The sequence below is a fragment of the Pipra filicauda genome, unplaced genomic scaffold, assembly GCF_003945595.2.
Source record: "Pipra filicauda isolate LSUMZ 115617 unplaced genomic scaffold, ASM394559v2 scaffold493_size893225_pilon, whole genome shotgun sequence".
In the NCBI taxonomy this organism is placed as follows: Eukaryota; Metazoa; Chordata; class Aves; order Passeriformes; family Pipridae; genus Pipra; species Pipra filicauda.
Window position 1 is genome coordinate 618165 of NW_024104635.1, and position 18648 is coordinate 636812.

Genomic DNA, 18648 nt, shown 5'->3' on the forward strand with positions numbered 1-18648 from the left:
GATGTAACTTCTGACACGCAGATGGACCCTAGAGTTGAAGAGATTTTCGCCCTCAGTGAGGCTTCAATGGCTGCTGCAAAAGAAGGGTGTCCTTTGGCAAATGCAAACACACAGAATGCACCTTGCCCTCTCAACCAGCCTGCCATGGGTCATGGACACTTCTCTAGGTTCTGCAGAAACAACCTCTTTATACAACAGGGCAAGGGGTACAAGTGGAAACACTGACTCTTTAGTAATGAATTTTGGTACCTAAATGCTTGTCTACATGTAAACTGATCTTTCAGAGTCCTACAGGCCACCCACGCAAAAGGTGAGGCAGCTGATCCTCAGTGGCCCTGCAGGAGGATGGTTTAAATGCACTCCAGCAGGTCAGTACCTTCAGCACCACAGCTCCCTCTGTTCCCTGCAGTGCCTTATGACGACACAACAACTGAAACAGGTTCTGGTGCATGCTTCTCATTTAATTATTAGATTGAAATTGTATCATTTAACAATAATATTATATGGTCTGAAGGACACAGAATCCCAGGATGGGTCAGGCTGGAAGGGACCACAGTGGCTCATCTGGTCCCACCTCCCTGCTCAGGCAGGGCCAGCCCAGAGCACACGGCACAGGATTGTGTCCAGAGGCTTCTGGAATATCCCCAGGGAGGAGACTCCACACCCTCTCTGCTCTCTGTTCAGGGCTGGGTCACTGCCCAGCAAACAAGTTCTTTCTTCCTCATGCCCAGGTGGAACTTCCCGGGCATCAGTTCCTGCCCGTTCCTCCTGTGCCATTGCTGGGCCCCCCGAGCAGAGCCTGCTCCATCCTCTGCCCCCTCCTGCAGCCCCTGACACACCCTGGGGAGGGCCCCTCTCAGGCTCTGCTCTGGAGGCTGAACAGCCCCAGCTCCCTCAGCCTTTCCTGCTCCCAGAGATGCTCCAGTCCCTGAATCATCTCCAGCCTCTGCTGGACCCGCTCCATGAATCTCCACAGGCCTGACCTGTGTCCCTCTCCTCACAAAGACATCATTTCACACAGTGTCATTTGCAGAATCCGATTTTGTATAAGATGAAAACTTAATCCCTGAAGTTCTTAGGACAAAGAGTTTAAGCATTAGGATTTTGAAATACAATACACTGTTTCCTTCTGCTCCACATGGCTGGAACAGCAGCCCTTGAACTTGCTCACCGATCACCTTGGAACACCTTGACAGCAGCTGTAGAGGCTTAAAACAGGCCTAAGAGATTTCCCTTCTTTTTATTTGGGGCAGACAGCACAGTGATAGCTGTGATCCTCTGCCTCTACTACAATTATAAAACAAACAGAGATATAAAACAAATCCAACCAAAGCTGGACAGCATCGCTGGTCAGACTGCAACATAAGGCCTGCAAACCTGCATCTCTCATTTAATGCTCTGCTAAGCACTAACATGCAGGAAGGGCAGAGCTGCAGTGCCCCCTCTGCACTGGGCAGGCACTGAGGCTTACAAGGACCTGGAGCACATCCCACTCTGCCCTCCAGAGCACCTCTGGTTGTTTGTAAACAATGGCAGAATGCTCTGTGATACACTGCCACCCCGGGGAAAATAAAACCTCCAGCTCAGCAGAAGGTGTAGACCTCTATTCCTACAAAATGTGAGTTTCCACCACTATCATCCGGTCATTGACTTGTTTCCTTGTGGCTGCAAGTTAAAGCAACTTCCAGTCATAAAAAGAGTTATTTGCCTCTTCACCACCATGAATCATACCACAAATACTGATGAAAATGTATTTTCCTTGGAAAACAGTCTGTCTAGACTACTCAAATTGAATGTCCAATACATATATGGGCTCTGTCATTTAACGTTATTAAAGCAGTGCTCGGTATTTTATTTCTGTAAATAAAATGAACGTCTAGCTACCGATGTGATTTCTGCCTTGATCTTCCTGCACTTGCTGCAGTGCAGACTAGGAACCCACTTTTACCATCTGTGGAATACCAGCAATGTTGTGTTTAATAAGTTTCTGCTCCCAATCCTCAACCCCTCCACCTCCAAAACAAAGTCGGACTCTTAATTTTTTTTTTCTTTCCCTCCAGAAGTGCCAACTCTAATATTACCAGAACATTCCGTGCACTGACTGGACAACCCCTCTGTTCTTGCAAGATAAACGTCTAGGTAGAGTATCAACACGGTGTTCTGACTGAACAGGAGCATTTGACTCCACGGCAAGTGAAATCCCCACCGTGCCATCAGCAATGTGCAGCTACAGATGAAGCAGAAGAGAGCTGGAAGAAACCATCAGAGCACACATCAAATTAGCCTCTGATGCAAATTAAGTTCTAACGAAGTCTCACAATGGGAGACTCAAAAAAATTTATTTCTGCATTTCCTAGGAAGGAAAAGAGTCAGTTTGACAGACCACTGAGGACACGAAGTTCACAGTGACTCTGATTCAAACAGCATTAGCAAGGCTTATTAAATACAGTAACAGGACCATTTTCTTTAGCTCCTGGTATTTTAATTGCATCATTTCATTTTTAGAAAGTAAACATAAGTGTGCTCATTTCTTTAATAAATTATCTACTAAAATCTAAAGGCATATGAAATGGGACTCGTGTTACATCCCCACAAGCAGCAGAAACATGCCTGAGAAGTTTCCTATGTGAAGTAAAACACGTCTAAGTGCTTGCAGACCTGGAACTGCATTTATAAGCTTCCTGCACACATTAGCATGTAAAATCTTGTTCTGGAATCAGCCTAAAAGCTGAGCCTAAATCTAACAGACAATGTCTCTTTAAAGAAAGACCCTGCTGTAGCAAAATCAGCAAGTTTGAAGTACTGGGGAGTCTCAACCTGGGCTTAAACCATGCCAGGAAACCAAGAAAAATAACAAGGACTGGCCACCCACTATGCATTACTCGTGGTGTCTGACCCTATGACACACTCCTACATGAGACCTTGTACAGGCCTGAAAAAAAAATGAAAAAAGGAAATTATTAACACGTAAAATACTAACCAAGATTATGAGCAAATTTCTCCAATTATTTTTGATGGCATACTGTGGATGTTGTTCCATTTAACCCCAAATTTCCACCTAAGTGTTTATACTTTCCCTCAAAAAGCTAAAGGATCTCTTTCTGTAAGTCTGTGGAAAGGGTATCAGACTTCCCCCCCTCCCTTGTAGCATTTATATTCTGCATCTGCCTCATAGATGGACCATGGTCCTTTTGCAAGGACAGAAAATGACAAGTATACTTACATTTAATATTTTCAGTTGCATATCCACATTAATATACAGCAACAATTTTAGCACCAACCTTTTTGGGCATTACCATTTATTTTTATTTATTTTTGATACCAATAAAGGCAGTTTGCCTCTTCCCATTACCATATTGTGGTCCCTTTTGTATCACACGTGCTGTATTGTGCAGAGGATGGGAGAAAGGGAAAGAACTTGATGTCTCTTGGTAAAAATCATGTAACTTGGCAATATTCCCTAAAATTATCACCAAGAAGGTAATGACAGGCACAAGGCATTTCTCTCCAAGCCCAAAGTTGGTAGCAAAAAAGGATGCTGCAAAATGGGAAATAAATCTGGTAGCTTGTGTCTGGAAAGCCACAGTCACACAGCTCCCTTTTCCCACTGGAACAATGCTCCTGTAACTGGAGACTCTGGAAGTTGTGCCTTGGCCATGATAATCAAAAGGTTCAGAGAATGCCATGGTGAACTTCTACACAATTATAACCCCTTGGATTTTTATCCCAACAGGTAACAGTTTATCCAAAGACAAGCAGATGCCTCCCATTGTTCTCTCTGCCCAGATCTTCCTCCAGCTTTTTTCCATCCCCTTCCATCTTCACTTTCCCTGGAGGAAGAACTACAGCACCCTTGGGCCTTGGTGGAAGGTTCTTTAGAAGGGGCATTTCCAGCTCAGCTCCTTCTCCCTGCATTGTATTTAGGATGTTCTGCCTTTACTAAGTTCTCTGCAATTAAAAGGTTGGTTTGCCCCATTTTTCCCACCTTTATCTTGAGATCCTGATGCCCCTGCTGGAGAAAACATGGCAACCATATTAAATCTACAGATATTTCTGCAAGGTTTGATTCACATATATTTATGTAGATCAGAAACCTGCCTCATTATCACTCTTGCTGACATTATTTGCTGGTGGGGTAGGGGACAGTGAAGAACGAGGAAGGAAGGGAAGGGCTTACAGAACACTGTATTTAAAGATCCACAGAAATATATGCATTACTGTTCATTTCAAGCCTCAACCAAAGTAACCAGAAACCATTCTAATTAAATAGACATCAGCAAACTCCTATTTCCTTTGTGCTCCAAGTGGATATCAGTCCACATTAGAAAACCACTATGCATGTGGCATAAATCAGCAACATCTTGGCAGGCTGTACTAGAAAGCCTCCAAATTGCAGGAGCAGGAAAAAAACCAAACCAGCTCTACACACTGTCTAAAAGCTGTACCAGCAAGGAGAGCAGGGAGCCCACAGGGCAGCCCACTGGCCTGCTAATTGTGCTGCCTTAGGGATATTTCCTCAGGTTAGTCTCTCTCCTAGAAGGAGCAAAATGCTTCACACTGACAATGACACACCACTGCCTCTGCCTTCCAGTACAGCAACCAGTGAGTGCCACGGGAAGGACACCTTGGATCATCAGCACAACACCAAACTGTTAGAAAGCAGCAGCGCTCCAGTCACTGTTTCAAAGTCTGCTCCCAGTGCCATCCATGCCATCAGTACCTGGCAGGTGAACATCATCAGGCAAGATCTGGTCTGTAGTTCAAACTGTAGCTCAACAAGGTGTTGAAATAAAACATTTTTATACTCACAGTCCACAGTAAATGAAATAATTCAGCTCAGCACAGCTTAAATGGAGAGAGACAGGACAAGGAGAAGGGCTTCAAGCTGACAGAGTAGGTTTAGATTAGATATTAGGAAGAAATTCTCCCCTGTGAGGGTGGGGAGGTCCTGGCTTAGGTTGCCCAGAGAAGCTGTGGCTGCCCCAGCCCTGGAAGTGTTCAAGTGTCCAAGCTGGGACGGGGCTCTGAGCAACCTGGGCTAGTGGAAGGTGCCCCTGCCCATGGCAGAGGGTTGGAAGTTGATGAACTTCAAGGTCTCTTCCAGCCCAGGCCATTCTGTGATTCTATGATCCTAAATCAGTCAGTCACTGCAGAAACAACAGGACTTAGGCAGAGGATCGAGCCCACAGAAGGAAAAAACCACTACCAAGAACCACAGGATTCAAACACAGGACATTTAGATCTAGGAAAAGGTTTTAAAATGAGAGAGACTAATAAAGGATAAAACACAGCAAACCAGAGTTTACTGTATTTCCACACCAGAGCCTGTGCAATGATGATCCAAGCCCTGCTGGAAGTTGGAAGCCCCACTCTCCCTCCCATGGCCGTAACCCTTTTCCTAGGTGTTCTGAAAACAGTTCAAAAAAAGCTGTGGCAGTATCCACCAAAACCCAGCAGAGAGAGGGCAGCTGTACATTTAGAAGTGCAGAGCAGGGCAGGACTGGAGCATCTGTGCCCGGGGTACCTCCCCCTGCCCTGCACCAGGAACCAGCCAGGGGAACTGCCCGCGGCCACAAATCCTGCTGCTCCCCTCCCACCAGAGACCTTGCTGGCTGGGGCTCACACTCACTTTTAAGAGCAGCTCAGACTTGTCTGAAGAAACCAATACATTAAAACAAAAAGAGCTAAACAAAGGAACAAAAAAACCTCACCCCAACTGAACAACCCCTAATGGTACAAGAGAACAAACCAATTACTTAAAACCTTCCTGTCTGGTAAAAGTAGTAAAATGCTCTGAGCTATAGTAATTAGGGGATTGCAAAACTCAAAAAAACAGAGGATTTTCTTAAGCTATGGAAACACGAAACCAAAATCCCAATACAAGTGCAACTAGCAGTTTACTCCTACCAGATAGTGTATCAACTGATTGTTAGGGCACACACTCTGCAAATGCTACAGAGACCATGAAAATCCCAATATTATTTTTACAGATTGGAAAAACACAAAGGCCAAAAACAACACCAATAACTCAAATAAAAAACTCATGCTTATGTTTACATAAAAGTTTGATGAGTATAATATATTCGTCACACTCCCACAATTATTCCCCGAAAATACTATAAATATTATTTTGACAATGTAATTATAGTTTTTACTTTAACAGTGGCAGCAAAGTGTTGGCACCAATCCCCCATACAAAAAGCCTAACAGACAAAGCAAAGATCACACATAGGAAACTGGCAACTCTTATTCCTATGTCCCTTATTCCTATGGCTAAAAAAAGTCCGTTTAAATTAGCATCTGGTCTCTTTAAGCTGTAATACACAAGTAGTTTTAATTATGCTAGCAGTAAGCAAAAGGAAACCCCAAACACAAAAAAAAAATAAATGGAAGTGCAGATGTTTAAACCCTCTTTATTTCCAAGCAGCTGAGGCATGCTCCTTTCACGCTGCTGTTTGGGAATCAACCCCACACACTGTGGGTCCATCTGGGAACTGCCCTCTCCCACCTCCCCTCCCTCAAAACAAAAGCCATATGAACCTAAACTGACAAATGTCACCCATGAACAGTTCATGATCGGCCTCTAGGACAGGTAAAGTGATTCAAGCTTTATAACCACTCACTCATTCCACATAAATCAGCACCTAACGTGACTCATACCAAAAAATCCGCAGCACAAGAATTTACAGTAGACCCTCAGAAACAAAACAATAACAGACACGATCCCCAACAAACAGTATGCCTTCTCCTCCAGAGAGAAATACAGGAGGCACTGATGTGGGAAGAGAGGAAGGATGAACTTTCCTTCCTTAATCCTGTCGGTTTAAATTTAGTAGTCATTGTGTATAAGAGTCTCCAGGACAAAATTCAGAAGTTACACCTTCTCCAAATCCATATAACAAAGCTTGTGTGGAGACACGTGTTCAGAGAGCTACAGACCCCAGTCCACAGACAATAAATCTCAGGAATGGTTTCCCAAATGCATTGGGTGAGCTCTGAATATTTGCTCTGCTATGATGTCTGTCCAGTCAAAATCTACATCACACCTTCCAGGCATGCTTTAAAATATTTATTTTTTATATCACTAGTGGTGATTTGGAAATGTAACCATTCAGTGCAACAGGATTAAAGTGCTACAAAAAGCAGAGACAGCAAAATGCAATTTTTTTTAAGAATAAAATAGGAGAATGAAAGTTCCTGGACAATACATAAAAGACAAGCACAAAAGATAAGAGAGTGACTCCTTTGGTCGATATTGGCATTCATATAAAGAACATTCAGGTTCCATAACTGACCACTCTGTTTCTCCTTCCTGCTCATTTAAAATACATTGCTGAATGACCAGGCATTTCAAAGGATAAGGTACACACAAAAGTATCAAAAAGGGGGGGGAAAATAGTTAGACTCTGATGTTAGTAGATAAGCCATAAATGCTCAGATTTTCAAACTAATTAAGCCTTAAATATCCAGAATTTCTAACTCATTCTGCAAAGGTACCACTCCAATGCACTCCAAAAAGGTCCAACTATTTGCTTCTAGCTCAGTTTCCTACTGGTAGGAAGGTAGTGTTTTTAAGGGGACCAAAAGTAAGAGTGCTGCTGTTGCCACTGCCTTCTAGGGGAAGAAAACAAATAAACAGATAAATATTGACAAGAAACAGTAAAGGGTTAGGGACACGTGGCTGCCCATTTAAGAAACAATACAGGAAAACCAGTTCAGGCTGGTTTGGCAGGTTTGAGACCACCTCCTTTCCCTGCCCTTCTGTACCTTCCAAGTTAGCCAGTCTCAGTTTTCCACGGCAATTCCCCTCTGCCAGTGGTTCAGTGCAGAACTGGGAAAAGATCAGAGCAAAGGAACATCTTCTGGTTTGTCTCACTGAGCCATGACAGAACTGAAGCTTTATTTCTCCCAGCCTCTCTTAAAGTAGAAATCATTGAAACCACTTCACTGGTATTCATCCATTTTTGCTTTCAGGAATACTTTTGCAAATATAACAATTCAACCCTGTTTTACTCAGATTCTTATTGAGCAAAACAAAAACATTTGATTAAACATCTCCTTTTCTGTAGATCTTGGACAACGACTTTGAATTAACAACTTTTTAGAAGGGAGAAGGTACCCAGTGCAGCTGCTGAGAATCTTATCTCCTCTTCCCATCCATTTTCAGTAATCTCTCATAACGAAACTTCAACGTGATTTTCTAGTGCTACATGAACTCCCACAGCTTACAGTTCAGTGGCTTTTGAAACACAGCATGTCTTCACCTTCAAAAGCTTATAAAGAAATCAAGTATCCTTCTTTGCTCAACCCTGGGATGTTCTCCTGCAGACCTCAGGAGAGGTCTTGTTACTTCATCAAAGATGAAATGCTTCCATCCCATCTGGCTTTTGCAAGAAATGTAATCTCTGGAACCTATATATAGGCCTAGGTCCCTTAGATCTTACTGCTGAAGCACACACACAACCCCGTGTTATTTTTTTATTTTTAATGTCTATAAAGGACTGATATTTTTATTTGGACAAAGCTTTGAATTCCAAGGTTACTCAGTGCTGTCTCTTCTGCACTGATAGACTAAAATGTACTTCCCAAGGCATTTGCTTCCTAGACAAGGAGCAACCCATAAGTACCAAGGTCTGGGGTAACTGGGTTTTCATTAACTAAAACAAAAATATGCATGAGAGCTGATCAAACCAGCCAGAGCATTTAAACACCACAGACTGAGGCCAAACACAAGGGATTCCCAAGGGATTACTAATGCTCCTGGTGGGCAGAGAGAAAAGAGGCAGCAGGAAAGGAGAGAGAAAAAAAAGAGAAGAGCTAAAAAAGGAGGAGAGGGAAAAAAGGGGGGAAAAAGGGAGAGAGGAAAAAAGGCAGGAGGACAAAAGGTAAGGAGGAAAAAAGGCGGGAAGAAAAAGGCAAGAGGAAAAAAGGTAAGGAAAAAAAGGTGGGAAAAGAGGTGGGAGGAAAAAGGCCTGAGGGAGGAAAAAAGGGCAGGGGAAAAAAGATGGGAGGAAAAAAGGCTCAAAGCAAGACACATTTTCTATAGCTCCCTTTTAAGAACATGACATTTGCAGTCCTTGAAAAATGTTTAAAACCAGATATTCCATATTTTCCCACACATCCTCCCTCAAGAAAGGAAGCAGGAACAGGTGTTAGACACCTGATATTCACGTTGCTGAACATCCTACCAGAAAATGCTCCAGTTACTATAATAAGCACAGTATTAAAAAATTTACACGGGGTCATCTTTCAGCACTGCTTTTAAAGGAATGCTTTCAGTTCTGTTCTGAAGAGAGTATCTGTAGCTGTTTAACTACACCTGAACACTTTGCAGAACATTGGAAGCAAAGTCAAATTCCTGTTCAAGGATTCCAGCTTATTATCCACTACAATTTAGCCGAAGTTCCTGGGCTTCGTAGCACTCAGAGCAGTGAACACCCCAAACCTTGCTCGAACTGCCAGCACACCTGGGCACGGATTTTGGCTGAGATCCCCAGCAGTGCCCGTGCCATGAACACAGGCTGCTCACATTCTGCATCAAAAAATTCTGCATCAGCCACGGTGTGTCCAGCAGGAGCAGGGCAGGGACTGTGCCCTGTGCTGGCACTGCAGAGGCACCTTGAGGGCTGTGTCCAGTTCTGGGCCTCTCATTAAAGACATTGAGGGGCTGGAGCGTGTGCAGGGAAGGGAACAGAGCTGGGAAGGGGTTGGAGCAGCAGGAGCAGCTGAGGGAGCTGGGGGGGCTCAGCCTGGAGAAAAGGAGGCTCAGGGGGGACCTTCTGGCTCTGTAACCCCCTGACAGGAGGGGGGAGCCGGGGGGGGTCGGGCTCTGCTGCCAGGGAACAAGGGACAGGAGGAGAGGGAACGGCCTCCAGCTGTGCCAGGGGAGGCTCAGGTTGGACATCAGGAGGAATTTCTCCCTGGAAAGGGTGGCCAGGCACTGGCAGGGGCTGCCCAGGGAGGTTTGGAGTGCCCAGCCCTGGAGGTGTCCCAGGAAGGCCTGGCCGTGGCACTCAGTGCTCTGGGCTGGGGACAAGGTGGGGATGGGGCACAGGGGGGACTCCATGACCTGGGAGTGCTTTTCCAACCCTAATGATTCTGGGATTCCCCCATTATAACACATTTTGAGGCAGCTTACCCTGATTGCTTAAAACTCCCAAAAACTTCAGGGCCACGGCATCAGCACAGTACAGTAACACCAACACCTGTGCTACTTGATTTAACACAAGCTCTGCATCCCCAGGAGCCTGGAAGTTTGGAATGCTGGAGCCACGCTCGGAGCACCTCCCAGGCACACACTGAGAGCTCAGTTCTGCTCAGAGGGGACAATCACCTCATTCAGAGAACTTGCACAACAAATTGTCTGAGGCAGGGCAGCCATCAGGCACTCAGTGCCTTTTCATACGAGAGGGTAGAAAAGTATTTTGGCAGATGAATCGTTTTTAAGCAATTACGTTGGAATTCAAGGCACGTTCTTCAGCATCGGCAGTATTTTGAGGCGGTGAAAGGTTTGAGAAGATCTATTTACAAACAAAAAGATTAAAGCTCCTCCTGTCCAAGCTGGAGTGGGAATAAATGAGAGGATCAAATGGGACATGCCTACAGAACGTAAGCTTGCTGCAAAACACATATGCCTTTGCTTGCAACTATCTTTTCTTTTTTTTTTTCCAGATTTCAGAGATGAATCCTAAATCCAGTTCTCTCACTCTAGAATTTAAAGATCCATCATCTTGACAAACCTCAATGTACCTTCCCAAAGTTCTGCTGGAAAGCTTAGGATTTGCCATAGCAAAAAGGAAAAAAAGAAACAAACCTAACCCCATGAGACACATGCAATGAAGTGAAGGAGATTTTCTACTTGGGCTTCTGACAAGGATATTTCCTATGTCTGCTGCAATCCCAAACATACTGAACTACTTCTTAGCTCTTAAGAGATGTGGGTCTGCTTTAAGTTCAGATAAAGTTCATCTGGCAGCTTCATCAGCTGCTCCTCTGGCAAGTGCTTTTTGCTTTTGTACCCAGAGCAGGAAAAAAAAAAGGTTGTTATGATGAAACTTTAATTCTTTTAATTAAAAGAATTAATGTGAAAATTCCACTAAATCTATATTCTGCAGAGAGTTCAATTTTTCCCTACAACTTAAAGTAAAAAATTGAGTATCTCTGCTCCAAGGGAAAAAGGGACAAGATGAGAGGAAACAGCCTCAGGCTGTGCCAGGTGAGATCAGGTTGGACATCAGGAGGAACTTCCTCCTGGAAAGGGTGGCCAGGCACTGGCAGGGGTTGCCCAGGGAGGTTTGGAGTGCCCAGCCCTGGAGGTGTCCCAGGAAGGCCTGGCCGTGGCACTCAGTGCTCTGGGCTGGGGACAAGGTGGGGATGGGGCACAGGGGGGATCCGTGGGCTGGGAGGGCTTTTCCAACCCTAATCATTCCATGATTCTCTGAACTCTCTGCACACTCATCTAGCTGTTGGCTTCACTGTGCAACTCCTTAGAGCAGGGTCCCTCCTCCAAGTAGTAAAAAACTTGCTCCAGACAGATTCTTGCTATGTACTGTAAGCAATTATGAGAAGGGACACGAGGCTGTGGAATGCAACTCAGACTAACTGGGAAGTAAGCTGGGAGAAAGAGTGGGGACAAATAGCTAACTGCAGCAACACCTCACAGGAAAGGCCTAAAAATGCTGGTTGATTTTTAATGTAAGTATGGAAAAGAAAGGAGAATATTATTACAGGGACAGCTGGCTTGCAGGTGGGATTGGACAACCCTTATATGCCATATGTAAGAATTAACTATTTATTTTTAAACCTATCTGAAGCCTTAAAGAGCTATTTCAGGACAGGCATTCCAACTCACCTTCAAGTTTTCTGGCCCACTGCCTTATCATGCACTCAAAACAAAAGCTTTGTTCACAGTTGGCTGGGACAAGTACATTACAAGCACACAGGATTTTTTTTTTTGGTACCATTAAAAAAAGAAAAAAGAAAGATATATGCCGAAAACTCACAGTAGAGTTGTTTCAGTAAATATACTGAAGTGAGGAGCCCAATTAACCATGTATATAAAACCTAGGCCTAAGATAAACTATTTTTAAAGTATTTCTCCTAGCAGAGAAGATGCAAAGGATTCTGGATTTAATTGAATAACTATTAGCAACAGTTTTTAGTCACGCTACTTAGCACAACACCTCCTTTTTGGCTGCTTTGATCACATCCTCTCCCTTAGAACTACCACACTGGTCACAGTAGTGGCCACAGAATATATACTTTATTTCATTTCTGGTTTTACCCATTTCAAATTGTACTACACTGAACTTTCCTACAAAAATTACCCCACTGCTCAGACTCGCCAGTGGATAAGAGTGCAAACATACCATAGATCAGGTTAAACCAATTTTTCAGTCTGCAGGAAGAATTTTCAATCTCATCTTCATAAATACAATAGTGCTGGAACTTCAAATTTACTCAGCCTACAGTGATTTGTTACACGGTCTGAAACACTGCTCAGTGCTGTTCACTCTGCAATACAGCATTGCCTCTTTCTCCTTTTAGTTTGTTGCTGTGGAAGCAACATGAAGGTACTTTAACAAACCTAAGGATATAAACAGGCACCAAGAGGGATCACCCAGTCCAAGCAGCCATCTGAGGGAGGAAACGGGACACATATCCAAGTGAACACCTTGAAATATTCCACTTTACACCTAATTATCTGCTAGAACAAAATACACATGCTACTCTAGCCCCATGACCTGATTCCCTACATGAAACATGAGGGGAATCACGAAGCAGAATTACAGTTAATAAACCCAGTGCCATTTACTGATTTCATGGGTTTCTTTTGTTTCAGCAGTGCCATCCAAGCCCAACTGAGCGATTTGCTTCGCTTCTGACACCACAACTAATAATCCACAGTCAAATTGAACTGTTCCCTTCCCAGGTACCCCCTGCAGCAGGAGCTGCTGCTCCAGGCACCAGCTTCATTTCCACTTAGAACAAAGTTCATCAGATCACTCAGCAAGGAATTAGCAACACTTGCTTGTCTAGAATTTTTGTGCTGTTGTGCTGAGACACAGGGAATACATAAGCCATGCTCTTCACTGAGGTTCCCCAACAGTATCAGATGAGCCACCTATCCTGGGTCAATACAGCAAACTTCAGTTCCAACTCCAACGTGTTTGCTGAATGGCTACATCGAGTAGCAGTCCCAGAACAACTCTGACTGAAACACTGTTAGAAACTGGTCAATGCCACCCTTGTGTTCATGGTGACAAACAGACGGTACACCAGCCTGTGGTTAGGAAAAGGAACCTGAAGCAGATAACCAAATTACTGGGTTCCATCCCTCCTTTTTTTCCTCAGCAAGATTCCCTGCTGGTTCTTCAGCCCCCAGAGCAGAGACCAGCACACGTGTGACAGTCCAGCAAGGAGGGGACAAAGGAGGGGACAGCAGCAATGAGACTATGGGGGAAACCTCAGGCCATGTCTGTACCCAACAAGGGGCACATCCTCCTCCCTCTCCTGCAGCTGCTGGGCTGCCCCTCTGAGCCCACCTCCCCAGGACAGCTTTGGGAACCCTCTGCTGTCCAAGGCCCCAGCAGGGACAGTGTCAGGCTGGACAAAAGCAGCATTTCAGCTCCCAACACTTTTCCTTTTATCTCATTGGTCTACAGAGGGGTTCCCAGTCCTCCCTGTGACATGGCTTGAAAGCCACTCCTGGGTGCCATCAGTTCCTCCCTTCCTGGCCCCCGAGCAAGCCCTCTTTTTGTCACCCACAGGGCTTACAGTTCTGGCCCTCCCACACTGAAGGGCCATGCTGGCAGCACTGCTCCTTCCCTGGCAGCAATGGGTGCAGGAGTGACCTTGGCTTAAGCACAAACCCTCACGTGCCTCGAAGGCTTCGTTTGAGCCAAACTGAGCAGCAAAAGAAAGCCCAGTGTTCTGGACCTTGCTGCTCCCCCCAGCTTCACAAAGGTGTTTGAGGGGCAGGTGCTTAGGACAGTTGTTTCACTTGCTTCCACACAATGATACAAAAGCAGCAGTGGGAACCCAGGGAAAACCTCATCCAAGGAATGGGAATGAAAAGAATTGAAAGTAGAGAGACAAACCAGATGTTCCTCATCACTCTCTGAAAATGCCTTAATCCAGTGAAATGAGTTTGGGAGAAATCAGTAGCAATAACTACCACTAGGGAGGAAGGGCTCTGGAGTCACATTTTCCCTTCACTGCACAGAAAGAAAAAATTCACTCACTAAGGAAACATGAACACTACTCAAATCAGCACCTAATTCTTGGCAGGTATCATCCTGACTGGCCAGCAAGCACCATGCACAAAGGAAAACTTAAAAATCAGTTTTAAAAAGTCACAGCTGCAATCTGCTTCCTGGAATCAGACAAGTTATTTCAAGTATCATCAAAAAAAAATCATTTCACTACATTTGCACATGGAATAAAAAGACAGTAAAACAGCAGAACATGTTTTGAAGGGAGGTACTACAGGAGCTTTTCATTTTTGCAATGCAGATATCCTGGTTCATTTCAGAGTTTCCACATATCTTCAACAATCTACAGGGAACAGTTCATGGAAAATACAACTGGACTAGACATGAGGCCAAGATTTTTTTCAAGCAATGTAAGAGAGACTCCCCCCTGATTCTTAACTACAACTAAAGAAACAATTCACCTTTATCAAACAAACACAGCAGTAAAGGGACATTGCACCTCCCCCACAAAAAAAAATACAGAGCAGGCTATACCTTTAACAAAACCCCAGGCCTTACCAGGCAATAACAATTCTTCTTTGACTTGCATTCCATGAAGCAATTTGATCAAATGGACAGATGCAGAGATGAGACCCAAGTTCCTATTATTAAATTGAAGAAAAAAAAATAATAATTTGCTCGATATGAAACACACTTGAGTAAAATTAAAAGGCTTTTCACCAAAGTTAACAGCAAACCTTTAGCCTCTTCAGGATCTCCAAAATAAAAACCAGTTTCTCCTACTTTACTGCCTATCAGCAGCCACATTATTGCCATCAGAAGCAAATCAAAGGGGCTTACAGCATCAGCCTGCATTCTAACAATTCTGGACACGGTACCTTCAGAGCTAAGTAGCCTTTCCTCTCTTTTTGCTATTCTCCTAATCAGATGTTAAAAATCAGCAAATTATTCCTGTAATTTGAACAGCTTTACTTGTGTAAAAGCATCCAGGGAAAGAGTCACGTACATTCCTCTGTAATAAACTTGGAGGATTTTCAATGCCAACAAAGCAGTTTGTGACACCATCAAAAACCAAGGGGGCCAGCTCCAAGGGAACCTTACACAACTCTCAGAGGGAAGCAGAGAAGGTCAAGTAACCATTTATCCTTCCTCCAGTGAGGAGGAAAATCATAGGTGCCATCTCAGAATGGTCTGAGTTGCAACTCTTGTGGCATTAACAAAACTCTGCCCCAGCACAGAAGCTACGACTTGGTCCCAGGGCAAAATTACATTTAGTTCAATAAATCAAATTTGACAAGTCCCAAGAAGCCAAATTTGCAGACTGTACTCCACAGTAAGTCTTTGTGACCCACAAGAAACTTGTAACAGGCCTTTGGGTTTTTTTTTTTGGTCAGTTGGTTTGAGGTTCTTGGGCAGGATTGGGGCAGGGAGAGTGTTGCTGTTTTGTTGGGTTTTTAAAAAACAGCAGCCAGACTACCAGGTTTTCACTAACTACAGCTCCTTGTGTCCCAAGCATCCCTTCAATGCTGCAAGAGACACAGGCAAAAATAAGAGAGGCTAAATAACTTAAGGAGCCAGATTGACTTTTCCTCCATTAATATCAGTTTGCCTGGGCATGTATCAGGGTTAATATGCACAAGTTCTACATGCTTTCCTTTGCCATGAGGGCCAGACAGATCTAAATGTACCTTAAAAGACACTACTTCTGTAACTGGTAATTTTGACTATTTACTCATTCATTATGTTATCCAAAAAATTGAAGAAAGAGAAAAAAATGGGTATTTATACAGTCAGGCTTCCAACAGGTTTATAGCATTTGCATCATCAACTTGTATTAAGGACCCAGACGGTCGTTCCATTATTCAGCAGAGCCCCAAACTCAGACCGACAAATAGCTCAGCTGTTTTTGTTTCTTGCATATTTGATTTCAAGTGATTGTATCAATCAGAAAATGCCAGTTAATAAATCAACCAACACAGCAGAGTAAAACAATAATCTCTGTATGAAAGCACACAAACATCAGGTGGTGGTAATTTTTCGTGGGCTAAACCAGCTGCTGACTGTACCTCAGGAGGTGCTGGTTCCTGGCACACTGCACACAGGCATTCCTCAGGCACCTGAAGCACTCAGCCACGAGCAGCAGGCAGGTGTCCACATCTGCCAGCCCACAGGAGTCCCTGCAGCTCTGCTCAATGGCACGGGAGGCACTGGTCAGGATTTCCAGGAGCTCTCGAAATACACTTTCTTCTGCCACTTCTCTGAAATAAATAAATTTGCGGTGAAAAAGAGGAAAAAATGCCCTGCTGCTAAAAAGCCTCTGGCAATGACACTTCCCACTGTAAACCCAAAGACGTTTCTGCAACAATCTTTAACTATGCACAGTATACAAAGTCTTTCAAGTAGGAAGAGCAAAAGACATCACACAGTCCTCCCACCAGCCTTTTCAGAAAAGGGGCTGTAGGAGAGTTTTGTTCCCTTAGTATTCCCCGTGACTTTTCAACAGATCTTTGGAATCTTAGGGAAAAGGAAAAAGTCTCCCCAGTGCACAGGGCTGCCTTGTTTATACACGACACTGTGTGTTGCTTTAAGAGAAGGTGCTCTAATTAATCAACACAGTTCAGGTGTCCCACATTAGATCACAGAATCATGAACATCCTGAGTTGGAAGGCACCCACAAGGATCATCAACTTGAATGGAGATGAGTTAAACACATGACACACATTGCTAACTCTGATATCACCTGCTGGTGAAGAGGAGCCACACCTGAGTTCATGGCATTGCTAAAGGAAGTTCAATCAATTTGCTCATCCAACCCTTCTGACCAGGGTCAGCAAAGGAAATCCAGATGTAGCCTCCCTGAACCTTAAAGAGACTTGTTGTGTACTCAAGATCAAACAGAAGAAAGTGAAATGAGATCAAATGTAAAGTAGCATTAAATAAAATGCTCACACAGAAAACTCTCCCTGAAGAATTTAAGACCTTCTTGATCAAACACTTGTATATTATACAGTATTACCTGTGTTCTGCTGCTCACTCAAATGTCTAAACAGAGAATTAGAAATTCTACCTCCTCTTTCATAAGTGATCACATCCATAAATCAAACCACAGAATCAGTGAGGTTGGAAAAGACCCTTAAGATCGAGTCCAACATTAACCAAACACTGCCAACTCCATCATGTCCATGCACATCCTATCCATAATCCCTTTGACATGTCTGGAGACAGCATCTCCCACCTCTGCTGCTGTCGTGTTTTCTTTCCTGGACTGAACAAAACTCACTCTCTTAGTCTTTACTCACTGTTCACATTTTCTAAGTCCCTTGTAAGACCTTTTGCTCCAACAGTGACACTGCTTTGTTTGTCTACATCTTACTGACAGCACAGTGCATCCAGCATTGAGGGCTGTCAGGGTGTGGAGGAGACTTACACACAAGGGAGAGCACTTGTGCTGGAAAACACAAAACAGTGCAAATTAATATCCCTAAATTACTACAACATTAGATTTCAGATCCCCAGGGAGTGTGTATTTCATCCTGCAGCCTCAGAGTTGATCAAGAGCAGTACACTCGCACATTCTCCATCTACATTAAAACATTAAAAAAACCACCACAGCATCACAGAGGGTTATGGGGGGGCGGGGGGAGTAACTACATTTTGCAGTGATGCAATACTAGGGGGGAAATACCAAAGTGGCACAACAAAGACCAAAAACAGAGCTGGCCTTCAGCCATGAAGAAAACAGTGGAGCTTACATCACCAGAAAGAAGGTTTGGAACTTGGTTTTGTTTCAGGACATAAGAAAATATATTCGTGGAACCTGAACCTTCCAACTCGCAGGAAGCGGTGCAGCTCCTGCCGCTTCCTGACATGCCAAAACACTGCTCCGGGGCTGGGGCGCCGCGGCCCCGTGGGAAACGCGTCCCGGACACGTGTTTCTGGCAGAGGAGCCCCCGGGCGGCCCGAACACACAGAAATGTTTCCTCCATCGAGCAGAACCGTGAGCCGGGAGTTCTTAGACACGGGCACCGTTCTGAAATGGCAAAACGCTCAGTCCGCTGCAGTTTCCCTCCTATCAGCCTACACCACGTGCTGGGCTATCGCACGGAGCTGACCCGCTTCGGCCCCGCCTGCCCAAGACAGGAGCCGGCGGTCGGAGCAGGCCGTGCGAGCGCTCGGCCCGGCCCGGGGGCAGCCGGGGCTGTGCGGGTGTCCCGCGGCGGAGGGTCCAGCGGGCACCGAGCGCCCCTTTCCCGGCTGCGCGCAGGGCCGGGCCGGGCCGGGCCGGGGACCCTCTGCCGGCGCCGCCGCGCCCCCCCCGCTACCTGCGCCGCGCCTCCCGGAGCTGCCCCGACAGCGCCCGCACGCTCTCCAGGCGGGCCGAGCACAGCGACACTGCTCCGGCCGCCGCCATCGCCAAGGCACGGCCCCGCTCCGC

At 44.9% G+C, this 18648-nt stretch overlaps 1 protein-coding gene across 1 annotated transcript in view; it reads right to left on the reverse strand.

Moving 5' to 3' along the window:
* The window catches only part of ATXN10 (ataxin 10), a 67236-nt gene extending 48588 nt beyond the window's left edge, over window positions 1–18648 (reverse strand). Inside the window, exons 1-3 of the mRNA XM_027742835.2 lie at window positions 18536–18648; window positions 16280–16471; window positions 14772–14854 (exon numbers count right to left, since the gene is read on the reverse strand). Of these exons, the coding sequence (XP_027598636.2) occupies window positions 14772–14854; window positions 16280–16471; window positions 18536–18624 (364 nt within the window). The 5' untranslated portion in view covers window positions 18625–18648. The remainder of the gene's footprint in view (window positions 1–14771; window positions 14855–16279; window positions 16472–18535) is intronic.